Source organism: Cygnus atratus, chromosome 2, assembly GCF_013377495.2.
Source record: "Cygnus atratus isolate AKBS03 ecotype Queensland, Australia chromosome 2, CAtr_DNAZoo_HiC_assembly, whole genome shotgun sequence".
In the NCBI taxonomy this organism is placed as follows: Eukaryota; Metazoa; Chordata; class Aves; order Anseriformes; family Anatidae; genus Cygnus; species Cygnus atratus.
In genome coordinates this window covers 32718076-32740200 of record NC_066363.1, presented here as the reverse complement: position 1 = coordinate 32740200, position 22125 = coordinate 32718076, and the positions used below count along the sequence as shown (strand labels likewise).

Below are 22125 nucleotides of genomic sequence, written 5' to 3'. Positions count from 1 at the left end.
TGCCGTGCCTTGTGGCCTTGGGGCGGGGCTGCCGTAGCGCCTCGCCCGTGCATTGGATCCAGATTCATACATAAATATCACCGGGGTGGGCCCCCACACCCCTCAACCCGGGAAAAGAGGTGTGTGTGTGTGGGGGGGGGGTGTTAAAAAAAAAAAAAAAAGAAGGAATAAAAAAAAAAAATCCCAGTGAGGTCATTTCAATGAGAGCGCAGGAGGCGATGAGCCAAGGTCGACTCTTCTGGAGGAGGCGCAGCCCCTGAGCGGCGCGGTGCTGCATACCGCCGCGCTGCCCAGCCGGCCGCCGGCGGCGCCCTGTCCCCGTGCCCGCCGCCGGCCCGGCACCTTGGAGAGCTCCGCGCCGCCGCCGGGCTCGTTCCTGGGCTCGTTGCCGGGCTCGCTGCGCGTTGCTGCGCGGGGACGGGGCTGCCCCGCCGCCCCTCGGCATCCCCCGGCGGCCGCGGATGCGCCGCTCCGCCCCTGCTGCCGGCGAAGGAAGAAAAGTTTGGGGGGCGACTTTAGGGCCGCCGGAGCGGCGGAGGAGAAGGAGGATGCGCGGTTTCGCCGGCTGATCGCGAAGGAAGGATGACCGAGGGAGGATGTGCACCAGCAGCCAGATCATCGGGAGCCTCCTGGTGCTCTCCGTGCTGGAGATAGGGTTAGGGGTGTCCAGCGTGGCCGTGGGGGCGGTCAGTTTCAGCCTGGTCCTCACAGAGCATAAACCTCAGCTGGGAGACTCTTCTCCGGTATGGAGCGGGGTGTGTGTACGTTAGCCATTTCACTCTCTCTTTAACTCTTTACGGTGATGATCAGACCGTGCGAAGGCACCCTCCCCTCCCTCCCTTCCCCTGCCTTCCCTTCCGCGTGTGCATGCTGCGCCGGGAGCCGCGCCGGGTCCATTGCCGATATGCATGGGGAAGAGTCTGCATGCTCGTGGGGCTGGGGGGAAAGACGCGTGTGTGTGTTGGGATAGGGGGGACACCCTTCTTGCTCGCTTTTTACCTTGTTTTGATTTTGCTGTAAACGATTGAACTTTCCGTGAACCCCTTCTCACACCTGGGGAAGCCCGATGTCTCCAATGCTTCCAGCATTAAGGAGCCTGGGCCATAGCTTGTAATCTTTCAGTCGACTAGGAGCTCTGTTTTTAAAAAAGAACAGCCCTGTCCCTTATGACTAGACTGTCAAAAGGTGTTTTAAAATAATGAATGTCAAGGCTTTGTCAGCTGAGCTCTGAGCCTTTGGAGGAAAAAAGCAAAAGAGAAAATGGGCGAGAAAATGAAAGAAGTGTTCTAATGATCTGGGCATCCTGAGCTTCTAGCAAAATGAATAATAATAAAAATAAAAATAATAATAAAGTACCAATAATGGGTTAATAGAAGGAACAGGTTCATAACACAGCAGAAGCATGTTCATATCAGTGAGCATTTCTCACTTCTCAAAAACCTTTATTTTTTTCAGTTTGAGATAAACATGTTTCTAGGAAGCATTTTCCTCCAAATGGTTGTTTATATTTATGAAACAAAGAGTAGGAAAAATCGAATATTCAACCTAAACATGAGTGGGCATTTTTGAACTCCAGCGCTGTTTTGGCCAGCTTGGATTGAACAGCAATATTTCTAAAAGCATTGTTTGCATTGCTTGAGATAAGATGTTAAATGCAACAAACTCATGGTTATTCATCAGCATAACTCCTGTAATTTACAGATTCATTCTGACGAAGTGCTTCATGTAATATTCTCACTGCCAATAATTATTAATTATTGACAACAGTCATAAATATCTGTAGCAGTACATAAACATATGATTCTGCACTGCAGAACAGGTAGGCGAATAGGAGAATGAAGACACGATAATATAGGACACTGGCCAGCAGATAATGCTATTATCAAAATCAGTTCAAAGGAGGTTTCTGATCATTGCTGATGAAGAAAAAAGATTACTTTAAAACATGTGTCTATCCGAGGATTTAATGACAGGGGGTAATATCCTGGGCTTCAGTGAAGTCAGAGAATCCTGACCAGTCAGTGCGATCTGATTTTTATGCAGTGATTGCATTTTGTGACAATGCAATCACAGCTGATCCCATTTCATGACGATGCACATTTCCTGCACAACTGCTTCATTCTTTTTTATGGTTTCTGTTACCCCACATAGTTTATACTAGTCACAGATTAAGATCCTATTACATTAGATGTTGGTTCCAAGGACTTTACAAGCAAAGCAAGAGACAGATGCAGGATTAAAGGAGATAAAGAAACAGTAAAGCAAAATTGATTGGTATAACAGGTGGTTGCATTAACACACCAGCAGTCTGGCTGATTTCGAGCTGTCTGTAGGTAGAGTTTTAGAGAGGAGTAAGACAGAGGACAATGAAGTGATTTTGCAGATGTTTATAGGAAGTTCTCCCCATATGTGTGTGCAGAGTCATGGAAAGGAAACTGAAGGGACTTGTTTGAACGTGTAACAGGTGGGTGGAGGATGCCCACAACCAGAGTCAGCAGAGGCAGGCATCAGCTGTTAGAAACTGAGCAAACAACAGCACACTGGGTAGGCAGAGAGTGGACACACAAAAACTGTACAGTGAAAGCACGTATCTTATTTTTCATGTAGTTGAGGAAATGAGAAATCACAGCACTGCGCAGACTGGGGTGACACCGTTATAAAGGTTTACTTACTTTGTGTTGAACTTTGATCAAATTCATCACCATTGTGGCATCCTTTTTGTACCACTCCAGCAGTTCAAACTGTCTGTAAGGTTGTGTTCTTCTGTCTAGAGAACTGGCAGTTAAGACAGGATAAGAAAAGGGCCACAGACCTACCTTTCTCCAGGGATGTTTAGGGCCATGAATAACTGTGTCCAAATTAAAATGATTGGAGAAAGATTTGTTTGCACAATCCTCAGAATTGTGATGCTGTGGAAATGGCATAACCCACCTTTCTGCCCACTGAATCCTACACTGAGCTCATGTTGGCTGTATTAAACAATATGTATGCACTATATGTATATATATATCAGATATATATCTGATTCACTTTCTTGAATCAAAGTTTCCCCTCGAGAAATAAACAATGAGGAAAAGAGAATAAAGGAATAACTGCTTCTTTGACATGTTAGGATGCAAAACACTGTAGTTAAGTTGAACAGTGTCATGTCTCCTCTAGTAATTTACTTGGAAATATTCTAAAAACTTTTAACCCTATTTTACTCTTTACTTAAGTGGGTGGAACTCAGCAGAGGCCCAAGTTCATAAGGAAATAGATGAAGATAGCATCACCATGGAAACCCTAACATGGATTCCTAACATTTGGGAATCTTAAAATCATGCACATTCTATTTGCTATATTTGCCTTCCTACGATGGCTTCTATTTGATATGTTAGCTTTCTTTTTAAGAGTTTTCCTTGTTTTCCTTTTTTTTTTTTTTTCATTTTCTCCCTTCAGCCAGATAATTTATTAGCATAACTAACTTTAAGGATGTGAATCCCACCCATGGAATTAGAGATACAAGTGAAGTTAAGCATGGGCTGAAGTGCTCTGATCATTGCATGCTCTGCATTATACATTAGCAAGCCAGGGAAAGTGGAGTAGACAACAGTGAAGAAATTGAAAGCCTAGAGAATGTCTACATCAAAAATGCATGGAAATGGGAAAACATTTGTTGTTCTCATTGGATTTGAGCTAGATTAAGATGCTAAGAGTTGTTTAAAAAGTAGCCAAAAGAAAACAGCTAAAGGTGAGAATGACTTCTTAAATTATCTAGAACATGTGGAGACAACTGACTGATTTCTTTTACATCATATGCCGTCTTTTAAAAAATTTCCATGGCTACTAAGTTAAAAAATGATATATAATTCCAAAAAATCTTAAGATGGATGTGTTGTTGCTTTCTGGATTTTCTTTATGTTTTGTTATGATTGCATTGACATGATCTACTCCACAGGCTATATTCAGTGTCTCCCAGATTTCTGTAACCAGAAACTGAGATATAGTTCTGAAATCTATTGTTCCAATTCAATTATGTGACGTACCATAGAAATGATCTAGCCCATGAGCGTGTTGAACCACTATCACCAACACAGCAAGAATGACAGCCATCCATTGGAAAGGCTTTTGTACAAAGAAAAAATCAGAACATAATCTTTCAAAACATATTCACTGATATTTTTTCAATGGCCACATACTTTCCCATTTATATTTGGAACATATTAGTCACTATGATTAGTGTCTATATATTTACACACACATATGTATATGGCTCTAGTTCTCATTTATTCTGCAGTGGTGAATAAATTATTGCTATAAACAAGACTCTCTCACAACAAGAAAGAAAGAGAATGAGACAAAAGCCACATCTTAGTCAAATATGCCATCTATTTTCACTCAGAAAAGAAATACCTGATGATTCACTTCTGGCTATGCCCCCCGAGAATGATAGTCTCTTCCCTTATAAAGACAAATATCTAAATGTGTTTAACTGATGTGCATTCTCTGGAAGTTTATCTGTCTGTCTGTCTGTCTGTAGGGGCAGAGTTACTATTCCCATGATTTGTGATTGTAGCACTACGGAATTCTTCCTGCCCATGAAAAATCAGCATTTATAGTTTGGCTACAGAAATATGCTCCAAGTTGTCACTTGAAATACTCGATTTCAATTACATTTTTTTTTAATACAGTACTTGAAGGGAAATCTTAAGGTTCAGTCAGTAGGGAACTATCCCAAAGCAAGAGTATTATTTTGGACTGTTAAATCAATGTTGGTGGCCTAAAATTTTAAAACATTCATTTTTTTTACATCTAGTTTTTACTGCTGCCAAGTTTCTTTTGGAAAAGAACAGCCAAACTATTTTTTCAAATGAACACACAAAAAAAACACATTATTGTTCAGCATGCAGACAAAATGCAGATGTGATCCTACTTTATTTTAACATGTGCATTGAATTTTCATCAAACTGGCCATATTTCTGACTGGCTCCTGCTCCTAATGAAATGAATTTCAGCACTGTCAGTGAGCTCGGTAGAAACTGGAGAGCGTTTTGTACATATACACGAGGGAGGATGTACCAAGTGTGGCAGCTGCTTGCCTTGTGTGGAACCAGGACAATTCACTAGAGCTCAGGAGTCTTTCAGCAGGTTTTCTTTATCATTCAGACCTTCCAGAAGCATATGCCGTTCTTCAAGCTGGCCTCTTCAAGCAGACTTCTAGTGCCTGACTTGTATTTAAGAGAATCTGCTGAATATAGATTAAGCATATGTTAAAATGTTTTGTTAAGACTCTAGTTCACCTACTGCAAATTATTCTTAATTTGTTAGTTTTCAAGAAGCAAGCAATCATGCTCTAAGTATTTAATACAAAATAGCATAGTTAAACATTATTTACTGCTTGTTATTCTAAAGTAAATCCTAAACAAGTAAATAAATATTCTTCTTTTGCGCTGAGAAGTTGAGTGTTTTTCCAGATAGCCAGGGGTTTTGTGAATCACCAATGGCATGTAGACGTTCAGGTCCAGAGACCCACTTCTAAATTTCCCCAAGTTCTTCTGAAAAGCACTTCCCATTTTTAAAGTGTCTTTGAAGGACTAGAAACAGATGAAAGGAAACACTAATCCAACTCAGATTTGGAATAATTTCCCTTCCTCTATTTCATCAGATACATATGGATGACCTGGAATGCTGGAGAGCTCTATATACAATGGGTTTACTCTGAGTTTCTTTGTCATGAACAATAACTGGCAATCAAATTGTCCTTATATTCAACAGGTTTTCTCTAACATTTTCATCAGTCTCTCCAGAAAGAGTTCCCATAGAGAGTTTTCATTTTCTCAAGGGAATTACACTACTACTTTTGCCCTTTTACCTCCTTAAAAAAAAAAAAAAAAAAAAGATTTCCTAGGTTTAATATACAGCATAAAAACAGTTCATTTTCTTCTGCATGATGGAAACCAACAAATCTTTGGCTCCCTGCAAATACGACTGAAACTGATTTTTTTTTTTTTATTTTTTTTTTTCAGAATACAATTAAGAAAGTCCTCTTTTTTCCAGGAGAAAGTGAATGAAGCCAAGTCTTCTGTTTCAGCAAATATGAAATAGGGACGGATCCAAACCACAAAACTTGAATCTAAATTGAGATTTCAGCCTCCTTACCAAAATTTCTGGGTGTTTGGATCTGAGGTTTTGTTTCAAGACCGTATTTAATATAAAAAATTAAAGCAGGCTCAAAATAAACATTCTCCTTTTCTGGGAGGTCTTTGATTCTTTATTCCAAAGTTCAACAGGCCAAAGGAGAGATTTTCAAATGTGCATATTGAACAAAGGCAGGCACAGACACAGTGTGAATGGCAAAGGGTCCACAGGCAAATAGACTAATGCATCACGTTGCAATCACACTCACACTGACAGGAGGACATTGACTCTGCTAGGTTCCTGGAAAATCTTCCTGGAAGGGGGACAGAGGCACTCACAGTCTACTGAGTTTCAAAAGCAGTCTAAGAGGCTTTTGTGCTTTGTAACATTTTTTCTTTGTATTTTTTTTTAACCAGTCATCCAAGGGAGGTTCTGTTCCTCTCTATTATCAGATGATATATTCAGTTCCTGCCTCTCTGTGATAGTCTTGACATGAAATAACATGTATCATAGGAGGTATGACTACATCTGCAACCAAAAGTTACCCCAGAAAAAAATAGGAATTGCTTGCAAATAGTGATCTATGTAGTTTTTTTTTAAGTGAGATGTTGATCTTTTAGCTTCTTATGAATTTTCTGATGAATCATAATCACAAAAGAAAAAAATATAAAAAATCTAACAGTGAAACATAGCTTCAAGAAGTCCCTCTCTAACTTCTAGGGCATTTTGGAGGGCTTATTCATTTAGCTTATCCTTCATGAAATGTTCTAGCCTTATTCTCAGCATAAGTTGTGAACACTTGAACATTTGATCTTCAATCTTCAGTGGTATATTTCTTTTCCACTCCTGATTTACTGTATTTAATGTAAGAGTGTTTGCCTTAATTTACTTCAGGTTTGACATAGTTAGAAAAATTTACTCTATTTAAAGAGTCCAAGAGATTAGTAAAAATCAATGGAGTATGACCAATGGTTATCCAAAAAGGAGTGATTCCTCAGCATGACAGTATTAGTTAGTCATGGGTAAAATGCAGCCCAAAGTAGCTCAACTGTTAAAAGTCAAGTTTAAATAATATAACGGTATATTGACATGATGAAGTCTTTCAAGATAGCCAAAAATAGACAGGGAGTGGCAAGACAGCAGAGCTGTATTCCAATTGGCAGTATTATAAAAAGAAGAACTCAAAATTAAAAGATAAACCAGAACACAGGAAATTACTGGTACAAAAAGTGATTGTAGCTTCTCCCATCTACTTTTCACTACTGTTGGCCATAACTTCGGAACGCCAGAAATGTTATAGAAAATTACTATAGCACTACCAACAAATAAATAAATAAATAAATAAATTCATTAAAATCCTGAGCCACTAGCTGATCTATCAAAAAGCAATGATCAGTGTCAATCACATAATGTCCCACTGACTTCACAGACTTTCTAGAGGTCTGTATATTGAGAAGCCTGGATAAGACAACTCTGCATGAGCAGTGTCCTCATGCCCCAAGTAATGCTAATATTCTCTTCGTAAAGCATGTTTCCATTCTTTCCAGTGGATCAGAATCTTCTACAGCCTTAGAAGAGAGAGATAAGCATTTTCAAAGCATGGCATGAGGTTTAATTTCCTGACACTGGTTCAAATTCATCCATTGGCTTTAATAGCAAAATGCATGCTGTCATAAATAAATAACCATACAGTTTTTTGGACAAGCCTTTTCTGTGTGAGTGTGACACACTGGTATCTCAGACAAAAACAAATAATACTGACCCTTTGCTACTGCCCAAATGTTTTTCTTCCAAGATTTTTAGTACCTTCATGAACAGTAGTGCATTCAGTTTTACAACTTTCTTGTCTTGTAGTCATATGAATTATAAAAATTTGGCATAACCTTTGCAAGCTCACAGAGAACAATGTGCAAGAACCAGGAAAATTCAATTTGTCTGAGGTCTCTGTTGAGTTATTTAACTACAGGGCATCTTATTTCCTGTGTGGAGAAAGAGAGAGAGAGAGAGAGAGAGAGAGAGAGATAGAGAGGTACAGAAAATACAGACCCTGACGCAATAAAATATTACTCCAGGTAGTCCCTTCTGATACTTTAACGTCTATGGAATAACAAGGTCACTCCTTACTTTATGGAAGTCAGTATCTTATGTCTTGCAGATCAGCTTATTCAATATTCTTTGGCTTTCAACAGGAAAATATCCTTGGTAACATAAGCATTTGGCACTGTATAATGGTGATTTGGAAGATTGTATGTCCTGTCCTTGAAAAACAATAAAGAATAGTAGAACTGCCCACATGGGTGGGTTCTAATGCTAAGGGAACCTGTAATTTCCTTGTTGCTCCTTTGGTCATGTGCAAGACCAATATAACATGTTCATCACAGACTGCCCTACTTTTACCTTCTGGATAGAATAGACTGTACAATGGAAATAGAAAGTCTTCTCCAATTGAAATCAATGATAAAAAATCAATTTATTTTAACAGGAGCAGAATTAGAGCATTTCTTTTTTTTAAAAAAGTGAGTGACCTATTCTTTTAGTTCTGAAGGTAATTTATCAGAAACACATCTTTGGAAATGTACAACATTTTATTTTTAATCTAGTTAAGGTACACTTGTTACAAGTTGAAACTGCTTTTGATGGTATCTTCCAGATCCTTTACATAAACTTTCTATAACTCATAAGATTTTCTTTATACATTTTTTTCCTGTTAATCCTATTCAATCACTATAGAGAGAAATGATATTATTAGTCTGCTTTATCTAGACTGACTGAATAAAACTTAATTACAGTGATGTTCTGAATAAATAATTTTTTTGAGGTTTCTGCATGAATGTTGAAAAATGGAAAGCACTGTGTATGAAAACCATGGCTTGACTTGAAGCCAATCCGCAAGGACAGAATTGGGAGTGAAATATTAAAACTTCACAGAAAGCTTGAGTAATAACATACAAAGCAGGTGTGATAGTTATTAGTTGAAATCTTCTCTACCTGTGGGAAAGGGGCAGAGGGAGCCCTTCTTGTTCATTTGATTTTATTATTATTATTCCAACTGGTGAGCTCTAGTAGCAATTACCAGCTGTGCAGTGCATGTCCTGAGCTATTCACTGCCATGACCCAGCCCTTTACATGATTAGATTGGTATTAAATTCACATCCCGTGCTTAGTATAGAGGTAAATAATGTACAAAATGAAACTATATTAACTGTGAGGAACTGATTCAATGGCCTAACTCAGAGTAAAAATACATCTCAAGGCTTATGCCTAGCTACATGCATGAACAACTTTGGCTGAAGGGAGATAAACTATGTAGTAAAGCAGCTCCTCAACTGGGATACTGAAGTTGCAAAGGTCTGGTAAGCAAAGGACGTACATATGTAATATATCATAGGGACCCTGAAAGATACTGAGAAACTGCTTATTTTTTTTTCTCTTATGTAATAGCCAGGCCTGTTCTGTGACTTAATCCTAAATCAAGGTCAGCTAAAGCTTTTTACTAGAAACACCACCTCAGTGCAAAAAGGATGTGGAAAAATCCAGTTTTAAAACTACAAAATTATTTCCCAGTAGGGGTGTCGGGTTTTCAGCTTTACTGAAAACAAGTAGCATAGTTTTCTTAACAATGGAGTTTATGAGGTATTGAAGGAACTTTTTGACAGTATTGCAAACACCTGGAGAGGGCCTTATTGCTTGCATACAACTAGTGTAGTTCCTACCACGACTGCTCTCTCGGGGGCTGTTCACTGTTTCCCTCGTTGAACTTGTATGAGGAAATAGAGACATCAGAAAACATCTTTGACACAGGTCACTACAACGCATTAAGTTTTATTCATAAGAGCTGGTATGGGGTTGTATGTTTTGTTTTGTTTTGTTTTTTAATCACTTCTTGCCTAATATTTGATGTCACGACTGTCAGATCAGTTTGTGAAAGGAAACTACATGAAAAAGGACAGATCCCTTCACACTATCTTTTGCAGAGTGGGCTATCCAGACTCTGAAACAGTTTTTTTCCTGCATGTTCATTGTAGCCACATCAACAGATGTACATGGTACTTACATTTGCACTTACAGAGCTGACTGACCTGCATTCTTGCCCTGAGTTCCACTGTTTTGAGGACAACGGTCCGTACACAATCCCTCAGTGGTTCACACTGCAGGATCAGGGCATTAGGTAGGCTTGAAAGTAGATGAAGTAGGATTTGGATCACTGATTACTACCTTACTAAACTTATTTTCTAAGAAAATAAATTAAAAAAAAAAAACAGTATAAAGATATCTTTATTTGGCACCATTGTTTTTTTCATATTTTGTTTACTCAAGCAGCTTAAAAGTAGGCCTGCTTTCTTTCTCTACTTTTTTTTCTATTTTTATGACTAATCATCCTCAGTCTGCCTTCCCAATCCAGTTTCTCCTTGTATAAGTTTATGGCTGAGTTATAACTTCCTGAGTCATAAGGTTTGTAATAAAAATGCTGACAACAACCATAACCAATGCCTAGCCTACTGTTGTGGTCACCACTAAAGCAACACAGTAGGATTTAAACTTAACGATGAAATAATTGTTTGTTTGTTTGTTTTTCCTTTTCAGTTTCTGCTTTGTGGCATATGTGGAATATTGTGCGCCAAAAAAAAATCTGGACTTGTTGTAAGTTTTTCCAATACATTTATAACACATAATTATTTGAAAGGCATACTTATCTAAGTTGAACACTTTACTTAGGACATACCGTGTCCAAGTGTTTCTGCTAAAAAATCACTACATATTGCAAGCCAGCAGTCCAAAGAAAACAATCGGCACTTTGGGTTCATCAAGCAACAAAAAGCAGTTCTGAAATGCCCTATTTAGGTCATGCCAATTTAAGCCATATATACAAATTTATCCCTGTCTGGATGGAAAACCTCTTCACATAAATTGACGACAAGAAAGAGATCCTCAGCAGTGGACTGTATCTTCTTTCCTTCAGGAAACCATTTCTTTAAAGTGTGGCATGACTGGGCTACCAACTCAGTGAGGTTGCTGACCAAGTTTGATTTTAGATATTGTTCACTGTTCATGGTTCTTTTTACAATCAGAATAATGAAAAAGACAGTTTTAAAATGATGATGGATATCTTCTGTTTCTTCTAAGAGTAAGAAGTATAGTCATTTTTCTGACTGCAGCAAAATGGTGTGATTGCAACACAAATCACTGCAGAACTTTTGCCTTTATGGTAAAGACTTGATCTTATTGTAAGTTATAATGTCTGGCTTTAATTCTCAGTCAGCTTGGTTATCCTGCCATGTACAAACGTAAGCCATGTAAAATAAGTGTAAGTGTGAAGGGAATCAACATCTCTCTCTTATAATTATTTTAAATATCAATGAGTTACCCTAAACCCTGTTACAATTATGGTCTCATTTCTTAAAGGATATAGACCATACTCCGTTTCTAAAAGCTGTCTGTTCTGCAGGTCTCATGCAATAGTGACTTCCTATTGGACTGCAGAATACAGAGTGAATGCCACTTCGCTGACAAAATTCTCATCTCAGCTGTGTACAGAAGTGGTCTATGAGGCTCCATAAATTGTTTCTACAACAGAAGCGTATATACAAAACCATACTGAGTCACATCAAAGGTCCATCTAGATGAATGTCTGATAGACCAGCAGCATCTAGGGAAGTGAATAAGGCAATCATTTAGCAATAAGGTCTTTCAGCCTCATGTGATTTGTGGCTCAAGGACATCCTGAACCAGAGATGGCATCTTTGTGATTAAAGCGGTGAGGTCTTTAAACATGTCTCATTAATTGCAGCCTGTTTCACTTCCTTGTAAAGTTTCCGGAAACATTTTAACCACATTAAAAATAATAATAATAATAATAATAAAAACTAAGCAAAAAAATGTAGTCCACACTGACCTTCTGTAAAGCTGCATAGATTTCTGGTTGTTTCTGTTGCTTCTTTGTCCAGCACACTCACCTTCAGCATGTTTGAAGACCCACAAAAGCTGTAGGAAGCCTCCAATCTGCTATCAGACTGAACAAACTAGAACTGAACAAGAGGCACAGTCGGTTGTTACACAAAGCAAGAGAAATTCACTGTAAATACATGAGGCATTCACTCCTGAGAATTAGTGAGAAACCACCCAATAGAAAATTATGACACACTGTCATGTTGTTGTTTTGAATTAAATGCTGGAAATCAGAAGATTTGTGTCCTAATAGTCCTTACATTGTCTAGTTTTTAACACAGGCAACTAATTCTACGTAACTTTATCTTACATGCAACATCAATCTTAACTCTTGGACACCAGAGGGTATTGTATTCCCTTGGAGTTCTGTGGGACCTGTGGGAGTTAAAAAATGAATGTCAGTGAAGTTCATTGCAATCTGTGATGCTATCAAAGTACTGAGTTATGGTTAGTCTCATCTTTTATATGAATGAATCTGTCTCTGAGAAATGTTACTGTGACATAACCTCTCTTGTCTTTCCTGACAGATGATACTTTTTTCTGCCTGTTGCATCTGTGGACTAATCGGAGGAATTTTAAATTTTCAATTTCTTCGTGCTCTGACAAAGAAGTCATCTGCTCTCTATTCATTGCATCTTGCCTCCATGTCTCTTGCATGCATTGGAATTGGTGGTTGCACCCTTTCTTCATGGCTCACTTGTCGGCTAGCCAGCTATGAACAAAGGCGAATGTTCTCAGAAAGAGAACATTCATTGCATCACTCCCATGAAATGGCAGAAAAAGTGAGTTGTGTGTCTTTCTTACTTGTTCTGGTTCCCTTAAAAAAAGCTACTGTATGTCTTAATGTATACAACTGGCAATGGGTGTATTCAATTTTTAGTTATATATGAGAAAGAGTTTCTGGGAAATGAAACGCTGCCATTCTGTGTGAGCTTTATTGTATTGCGTTATATGGGGCTATTTTTAGGTACTGTATATTTGCAGTACATCCATTTCAATGAAGTACATCCATTTTCAACATAATTCCATTGTACAGCTATCAAGGGGTTTAGTTGCTAAATATAGCACTTCATAAATAATTGGAAGCCTTATTAACATGGATTATCATGTATTATACTGTGAAAAAACACAGAATGCTTTCTGTAACAACATCATTGCATGCTTCCAGGATTTAATCAATTTCTTCCTCTCCCAAGTACTCAGCTTATAAAGTAGGTTATTTAAACACAAAAGCCACAGCTCGAAAACCTAGAAGACTAAACCTATGCACCTAAGACATATTTAGACATGTAAATGAAACTGGTCTGATCTGCAGCAGCACTGAGCATTTATTTCCTTTGTCTGTTAAAATGATGCTTACTGTGGTGTCTCAGTCCATGCTTAGGTGCTGAAACTTAAGATCTCAAAGTCAGGCACACAGGGACAATAAATAAATAAATAAATAAAATTATTGAAATCAGCTTCTTGGGAGTTAGGGATGTGATTAATTTTCAAGGAGTAAAATATTTACTGACACCCTGTTCTTTACATTTTGGTTTAGCATCCAGTGTTTTTCATTTGAGAAATGACTGGAGAAATGAACAAATGTCATGCAGACTGCCCATCTAAACTGCCATGTGCCAGTTTACATTACAGTTAAGTTCAATTACTGAGACCTCTGAAAAGCAGAGAAAGGATTAATTTATTCAGATTGTAGAATGTTTTCAGATTCCTCAATAAAACACAATAGAGCAACTAATTGTCCATTATGTAAAAATTACTTGTCACTATTCTCTGTTTTATTTTTTTAAATGAAATGAGACAAGCAGAAATATAGAACGAATTCACTTTAGAAAATGTTTGAAACACATTTTTAAAACTTATTTAGTATAGGTTACAACAGTAACATAAAATCTAGTCAAAAAATAAATTTCTCCCTCTCATTTTAAAATGAAGCATAATTCTGATGAGTTACATAGGCCTTGCAGATGGTCTTGCAGATGGTAGGCTAGATCCTGCCTTTCAAAAAGGCTCTTGCCTCAACAAGATGAAACCTTTCTGAGAGAAAAATGTACAGACAAAAGAAATGGCTTGGCAAGAAAAATCCTTCAATATGCAAGCAAATGCAAATCCTGTCACTTTGGGCAGGAGATGACCATACATAGCAGCAGATCACTGCCCCATTTCTTTGCCTGTTGAGGTTTTGCACACTTAGCTGTGAGGACTGCCAGATGCCCATCTATCTTGGGTGAAGGGCCATGAAGCATGTGCAGAGCAACATTATTGCACATGCTTAGCGAATGCGGGATGAGCACCACTGGTGGACTCACTGCATGTGTGTTGTAGGATCAAGTATGCATGCATAGATGACCTGATCTGGGACTTCTCAGACCTACAGCCTGTGGGACCGCCTGCTGCTGGCGGGTCTGAGAGCATGCTCAAGGCATGCCCTTAAAAAATAACGAAGGCAACTTAACAACTTAAAAAGTTATGTCAAATTAAGCCCTAATTTATTAAAATAGTTGTAAAGTGTTTTATATATAAGACTATTTTTTATATTTATACTGATATACAGTAATATAGACATGTACTGCATGTGCATTTATTTGTGCTATATTTATTGTATAATTGTTATATTTATATTAGAGATTGAGGGGTATTGAAATAACCGACCTGCCCAGCTGCCCGGTGGTTCCCCCGACACCAGAGTTACCTCCAAGGTACGCTGAACACTAGGGAGCTACCATGTTGTTATGTCACTTCAGGAAGTGCCGCCTCTAAGAGGAAGTCATAGGTTCAGCTAATCAAAGTTGGCTGATGCTGTGACATCTCTCTGAGTCAGGAACAGTGCTTCCAGGTGGTGACATAATTCTACGTGGTGAATGCTGCAATTTGGAAGTAAGTTGAGTATTTAAAATATTCACCCTAGTTACAGACATCCAAATGCTCCGGTTTGGATGTTGCCACCATTAACTCACTCTGCTTCTAACCTTTGTGCTCCTTCATTTCTTGAATTCAGCAACTTTTTTTTTTTTTAATTTGTTAATACTTTTATTTTTGAGGATAGAAATATTGGGGAAAATAAATGGTTTTCAATATTTTCTGATATTAAGATGGTATTCTAACAGTTAATGTCTTCGGAGGATTCAAGTGATAAAAGCGACAAAAGGAAACATGCACTTTGTCACTCACTCGTGGCTTGCCTTCTGACAGAGCAGTACATTTTACTTGTGGCTAATTGAGAGTTAATATTACATGGTTTTGGTATTATTGTTCCCTTTCCCAACTGACCAATACCTTCAGCTTAGAACCCACAAAGGATTTAGGCACCTACAAACTGGCAGCTGCAGTGCCTTGCTTCAAAGCAGGCAGTCTCCAGACAGGAATCCCAAGTCCAGTGTTAGGCATGCATCAGTTTCCTCTTCAGTTCATGAGGAGAATAAAACACCATGTGAAAGCATCCAGCACCATCACCTGCCAAATGAAGAGTTGGGTGATAGAAAATGCTCATAAAGTTTACACGCCTTCTTTTCTTTGAAGCTTGTGCTTTATTACAGATTGGCAAGTCTATTTGGTTTGATGGTCCTAAGCTTACTTTGTAGAGAAGAACAGCACATCCCTTCTTTCAGAAAAAGTGAAGGGAACAATTAAGTCCTGTGATCTATTTTAAAATGTGTCTGGTAAGACCTGAGAGAGGAGGCACCAATGGTTCTACTTAATATGAAACTCAGAGTTTTGGTCTCTGTGTCCCTAGCTATGTATAAATGAAATATTGTGGATTAAAAGGGGGAAGTGAGAAAGAGGAAGACTGGAAATAAAGACCAGGCCCTATAATTTCCTTCTCTTTACCAAGTATCTCAGCCATGATACTATAGAGTTAGGGTTTTTCTTTCTGTCTTTCCCTGTCTTTTTAACCCAGTGAATCTTGCTTTACTTTCTTCATAGAAACTTCCACAAGAATGGTGAAAACCACATCCCTTTTCTTCAACATTTCCTCCAACCGTACCTATGAGGTAGAAGAGGTTAATTTTAATCTTCCCATTCAGAAAAGTGCTATTGGTTCTCAAGCAAAAATTTTAGAACTAGCATAACAGTGGCAACTCTACCTCATCTATCTGAATTTTAAAAAGAATAGCCAAAACTGCATTTTTATGCATGCCTATTTCTCTTGGCATAGTCGGATGTTCTTTGGGATCTGTCGTTGGACATAAGCAACAGATCACTTTATTTTTGCATCCTGATTCAATTTGGTGAGGGAAAAATAAATAAATAAATAAAGCTTAGAACTGCTTAAAATTAGGCAGTTCTGAACATAAACTCCACATGGCTTTGCAGCCTTGAAGGTCAGAGAAGTGCTTAATGAATGTAGTCATCTGCAGGCTTAGACAGCTGCTAAGTAGGCATTGTTTGGACTGCAATCTGAGATTTAGAAAATCTAACTCCAAATAAATCTTGTTTTAGGTGCCTTAGGATTCTGACTCATGAGCAGGTCAGCTTACTTTGGGATGACTCATCTGCCACTTGAGCAGCAACTGCTGAACTGCTAAAATTGTAGACTGGCATATTAAGGGAAAACCAAAATCAGTCCCACCCCAAGGCAAGCAGTCTCCACTCAGGCGTCAAAGCCCTTAGATCCTATTTGGATCTAGACCTTCATGCCAAAATGTCTGTCCCAGGCAGCATCAAATGGCATCTGTCTGTAGTATGTCAGCATGGGAAAAAGAACAGAACAGAAATGAAGACTTAATTACCATCTTTTTCCTTTGTAGATTACTACACAAGTTTGAGTTGAGGCACTTTAAAGGACAACATCACAAAACTTGCACAGATGCCATCAATGCTGTATATGTGGTCTGAGAGTAATGTCCGACTCAATCAGTGTCAATGAGTTTAGCAGCTTTCAAATGTACTTAATTTATGTAGGAAAAAATGTGGTTCCTTTCTTTTACAGTGACATTTAACAAGCCAAATAAAAAATGTAAAGTTTTTCTGAATATAAAACATTCAGTTTGTTAGGTATTACAACCTTAGTTAACTAAATTTCAAACATCATAAATTAATTGTAGTTTTAATCAATGTTTTCTATTCTTGTTACAGGAAATGACAGACAACCTAAGCAATGGTGGCCCACATCTGATTTATAATGGAAGCGTATACTAAATGATTTTTTAAAGTTCCGTGGAATGAAGTGGTTTTAGAATTTTCTTCAGGAAAAAGACAATTGACTCCAAGAGATTGAGAAAATGGAAGTATCTTAGCTTTTATGGCTCCAGTCACAACTGCAGAACAGCACAGTTGCATTTCCCTTTTAGAAATGTTCAAAATTTGTCTTCTAAACATTTTGCGGATATACAATATTTATTCACTTCCTGGCTATTCTTTTTTTTTTTTTTTTTTTGGTCTGAATAACTTTTCAGAATTGTGATAGTATTTGAAATGGACTTCTCGAGACTATTCTCATGAAGACTCAAAAAACAGAAAAAAGTAATGAAATAATTCAACTGGACAACTGGACCACATTTAGCCCAGTCACAGGATTCCTGAAGAGAATGGAAGAGGGCAGAGGAAGGATGGCTCAGGGCAATCTTCTTGTCCTCCCCAGTTAACAGCATCTGATGTAATATGATGGCTTCAGATCATGTGGCATGGTACCAGCAATGCATCTGCACAGCCCTCCTCCCCACATTGCAAATGCATCCAGCCTCAGTTTTCCCAGTAGATTGTATTAAAAAAACAGTGCAAATTACTCCTCCAAAATGCTCCCATTTCATATGCAAAGTGTAAATGAACAGCGTGCTGAAAACACCAATGTCTTTGTTTTGAAAGACAGAATGCTCTAAGAACGCCATAAATCAAAACCTCAACAATGCCTTGTTGTAAAGAAATTGTAAATATTTCCAATTTGTGAATGAAGTATATTTCGTAATTTGTTCATAAAAGATGACAAATAAAATGAAATCCAAAACAGTAATTTTAAATATTTTTTTCTCTTTAGAAACACCTGTAAGGCTGAACCACCATGCTTGCAGTTTTGCATAACACATTAAAAGGTTCCTAAAGGGATGAAACAAGCTCAGAAAGGAAGTAAGGAAGTTTGAACAGAAGTATTACCAAGGTCAGAACATTCTGGCAGTTTTGAACACCCACAACGAAGTCTGGGGTCTGTTAAATGTTCAGACGACAACTTTAACCGACTCCAAACTCTGTTGTGGGATCTACTGGTTCATATAGTCACAAAAAATGGAAGATGCTATCTGTAACAGAGCACAGCATAATGTACATATAAGATATTCCTATAAAAACATTTATATGTTATACAGTGAGTTTATGACAGTACTGTAAAGCCCACAACTTCAGCATCAGTTTGAGATGCAGGCATTGTTGATGACTGGTAACATCTGGTGATGTATACCCACATGCCCAGACAGGTGTGAATAGAATCTTTCCTCCTACTGGTCCATGTGTTGAATGGACAGCATGTTGTACAGACACAGTCAATAAGGAATATTCAAAGTTGTATTTTTAGTTGTAAAATAAGCTCCCTTATTATTCTACCCAGGCTGTCTATGGTAGAGTTCAAGTCTTGCCATAAAAACCTGTAGAAAATATGTTAAATTGTTTTGTGAATTTACAAAGTAGAAAATAATATTTAATTCAATTATCTTATGATTTTCTAAGTCTTCAAGGGAGTTTTGCATTCCATTACAACATAAGAAACCACTGTTATTTAAGGCTGTCACTTATACTTCATGCAAATTATTTGAATAGCTAAGCTTACGAGCCAAAAACTGGTCTGCCTCATGAGTCTTTCCCTTACGTATCTATCATCTCATCGGGCTTTTGAATCTTCTCTATGCCCCGATATAATAATATCTATTTTAGCTATTGCTAATGAGACTGTTCATCAAGAACATGAATACTGTCATAGCAAGCAAATTTGATGCTAAAGCATCTTTGCTCAAGGAAAGTACTTCCTTTCCAATGGCCCTCCAGCCATTCGTCTGCTTCCCTTCCTACATTCCACACTGTTTGGTCTCTTTATAACTGCCATTTCCTCTTCAGCTTAATTCTTTTCTTTCTCAGCAGCAGGAAACATGGGCTATATTTGTCCCCAGCATCTGCCCCTTCTGGAGGCGCTTTTGCTTCTGTTATGGGCACAGCCTGTCAAGGTATGACTAGTGCCTTAGTGGGTTGTGGAGTTTCATACAGGTTGAAGAAATTCATAACAGACATAGAACCAGACGAGATGGTTCCATAAGACTCCCTTCCTCATTGCATCAGCATAGAGTGTAAAAGGCCCTTATCAAAGAAAAGCAAGAACAAAATAAAAATGACTCAGAAGTCCACCTCAGAACTCTCTGGTTAAGGTTCCTCTTTATCTCCGTAAGACAACTGTAGAATCACAGTTCGTACAGAGGCATTGTGTGACACCTCAAGTCTAGGAATGGTAGCTTCAGATCCTAGACTGGTTTAGAATTGCAGTTTGGAATCTGCTCAGGAATGACGTGAAAGATCGTAACATAAACCATTTACTTGTCACAAACACTTAATTTCCCAGCATGGTAGTAAGAGTATGTGATGGAGCAGGGAAATAGGTAAATCTTCTGTATCCCACATAGGGTAGTTCAGGGCAGCAGCCGCTATCTCATGCTTTGGAAAGGAAAGGATAAAACATTTCCCAGGCTCACAATGTTTGAAGCCTCACTGTAACTTAAGAAATACACCCTGCACCACTTCTGCTATTTTTCACGGGGTGCTGGAGTGAGAAAGGATAAATCTGGGCCCCAGAGAACAAAAGATAATTTATTATTATTATTATTATTTTATTTTATTTTATTTTATTTATTATTTCTTTTGGTTCCAAGTTGGTAGAATGCAGAAAAACTGGCTGGTTCCTGTATTAATAAAAGCCTTGAAAATGCAAATCTGGAATTCAAGAGACCTATGAAAAAATGTCACAAAAAAGACTACTCCTACCTTAGTCATACAAAGAGAATCAAAATTCTTAAAATCAAAGTAAATTACTATAATATATGAATATGGTAGGTAATTCTAGGAAATGTTTCAGTGCAGTTAATGAAGTTTTGTTTTATAATTGCTTATTGAGTTCAAATGTAATGGAAACATTTTCTGAAGGTTTTCATTTCTGGTGCAGTTGAAAGAATACTCATTCCACTTATCCAACTATATAAACAACAGAGGTTTTAATTTTCAGAATGTGACCAGAAAACACATTTACACCAATAGCTTGAAAGCTGGGTGTGCAAATCCATTTTAATCTAAATAAGATGAAGCATGTATTGACTTTGATACAGTTATTTCTTATTCCTGCGGCTGTGAAAGCATATACTGGCTCAGATTCCATCAGAGATATTCAGCTGTTATTTAATAGGCCAAACGATCTAACACTCTTCCTGAAGGGGGTTACTTATTGAACTTTGTGTATAGGACTTAGCTAGTATGTCCTTAACGTGCATCTTTGCCTATATTTTAGGCTATGCTTGGCATTTCATAGAACTTCAGCCTATGAGAGCACACACGTTTTGAATTTACAACAGTCAGCAGTTCTTATTCCAAACTGTAGAGAAAATAAGCAGATCAGCACATATGTTAAAAATAATTTTCTTGCACAATATTTAATATATATTAATTGCATTAGGACATATGAATATCCCTTCAGATGGTCTGGGAATGTATGAAGAGTGGGGAAAGACAAATTCAGTGTAAAATGTATATGCAGTAAGCCATAATCACTAATAGTCACATTTATATTGAAATTTTCCTTGAGATTGTGATTTTGAAGACAGATTTATAAAAAAAAAAAAAAAAAAAAAGGATTAAAATGGCTTAAGCCATCTTTACTCATTTCAGGCCCCACAGAGACTAAGGGGTTAAAAGAGGATTTTTATAATTTAAAAGCTCAAAGATATCTAAAAGCAGATTGGTATCAGACTACTGTATCATTGTAGACTTAAATTTTCTTCCTAAAATTGTTCTAGCTAGCTTTTACTTCCTGTATCAGAGGGACATCTTCAGCTCTGCTATAAACTTCCAAGTTCCATGAGGTTGTTGTACTTGCATCCAGAGACAGATTTTGAATAATATTTTTAGAACTTGTACAAGGGTTATTCAAGTGGACTCACAATCTCCAGAAACTAAATAAATAAATAAGGAAATAAATAATAATAATAATAAATATTATTAATACTACTACTAATAATAATTATTATTATTGCTACTACTACTAATAATAAAAAACGATTTTTTTTTTTGTAAAACAAAATTTGATTGGATTGGAGATGTGATACCCACCTAGTTTAATATTATCAGCCTGAGGAACTCTGAGTGAACTCTGAGTGATGCTCAGGAAGACCTTTTTTCCTCCTAATTATAACATTGTGGAAATACAATTCAGTGTTCTGACGGAAAAGAGTGAACTGGGTGGGATGAATCAGTAGCTGGAATTTCAGCAGAAAGTTATGTGCCTGGAGAGACTTGTTTGGCTATAGAAGTGTGGTTCTGCTTCAGAAAGGAGCGGCTTTGATTTGGAGCAAAAAGTCCAGTGAGCTGCACCAAGGTCTCTCTTGTCATAGCTCATAGTCAAAGTCATAGCTCATAGCTCATAGTCAAAGAAATGACTAAGACACAGGACAGACAGACCTATTTCTGCCAAAGAACTAATGATAAACTGTGCAGAGCAGCCTCCCAGTTGCTCTGTGATTACCTCAAATGAGACCTGATCATATATAAAATTAGCATTTTTTGTTTGTTTGTTTGTTTGTTTGTTTTGTTTTGTTTTATTTCCTTTGTGTTACTTCTGTTTTGCTGTAAGGTTACTTTTATGTCCTTTAACTGCTGAGTCACAGCAGGTTGCTTTAATGATTTTCACATCTGTGTAATTTTGCTTTGTAATTGGTGGAAGGTTTTTTTTTCCAGAGATCCCTTCTGAAATCTAGTTTCAATTCTGCCACAATCTGCAACATGAGTCCCTCTAAATATATGTGCAGTTACGGTATGTTGAACAGGTCGACCATGTACACGAATTCAAAGTGAGTCTGCAACCACAAAAATAACTGTCGTGAC

General features: G+C 37.7%; 1 protein-coding gene across 1 annotated transcript; it reads left to right on the top strand.

The window, feature by feature from the left end:
- Window positions 1-596: 596 nt before the first annotated feature.
- Window positions 597-17202, top strand: TMEM196 (transmembrane protein 196). The gene is made up of 4 exons (XM_035562493.1): window positions 597-743; window positions 10702-10758; window positions 12591-12845; window positions 17140-17202. Exons 1-4 carry the CDS (start codon window positions 597-599, stop codon window positions 17200-17202), a joined length of 522 nt encoding a protein of 173 aa, XP_035418386.1.
- The last annotated feature ends 4923 nt before the right edge of the window (window positions 17203-22125 follow it).

Excerpts from the sequence above, each read along its gene's own strand:
- TMEM196 (XM_035562493.1), top strand. The coding sequence starts at position 597 with ATGTGCACCAGCAGCCAGATCATCGGGAGCCTCCTGGTGCTCTCCGTG. Across the intron at positions 10,759-12,590 it reads AAAAAAAATCTGGACTTGTT|ATGATACTTTTTTCTGCCTG; the intron begins GTAAGTTTTTCC and ends CTTTCCTGACAG. Across the intron at positions 12,846-17,139 it reads CCCATGAAATGGCAGAAAAA|GAAATGACAGACAACCTAAG; the intron begins GTGAGTTGTGTG and ends TTCTTGTTACAG.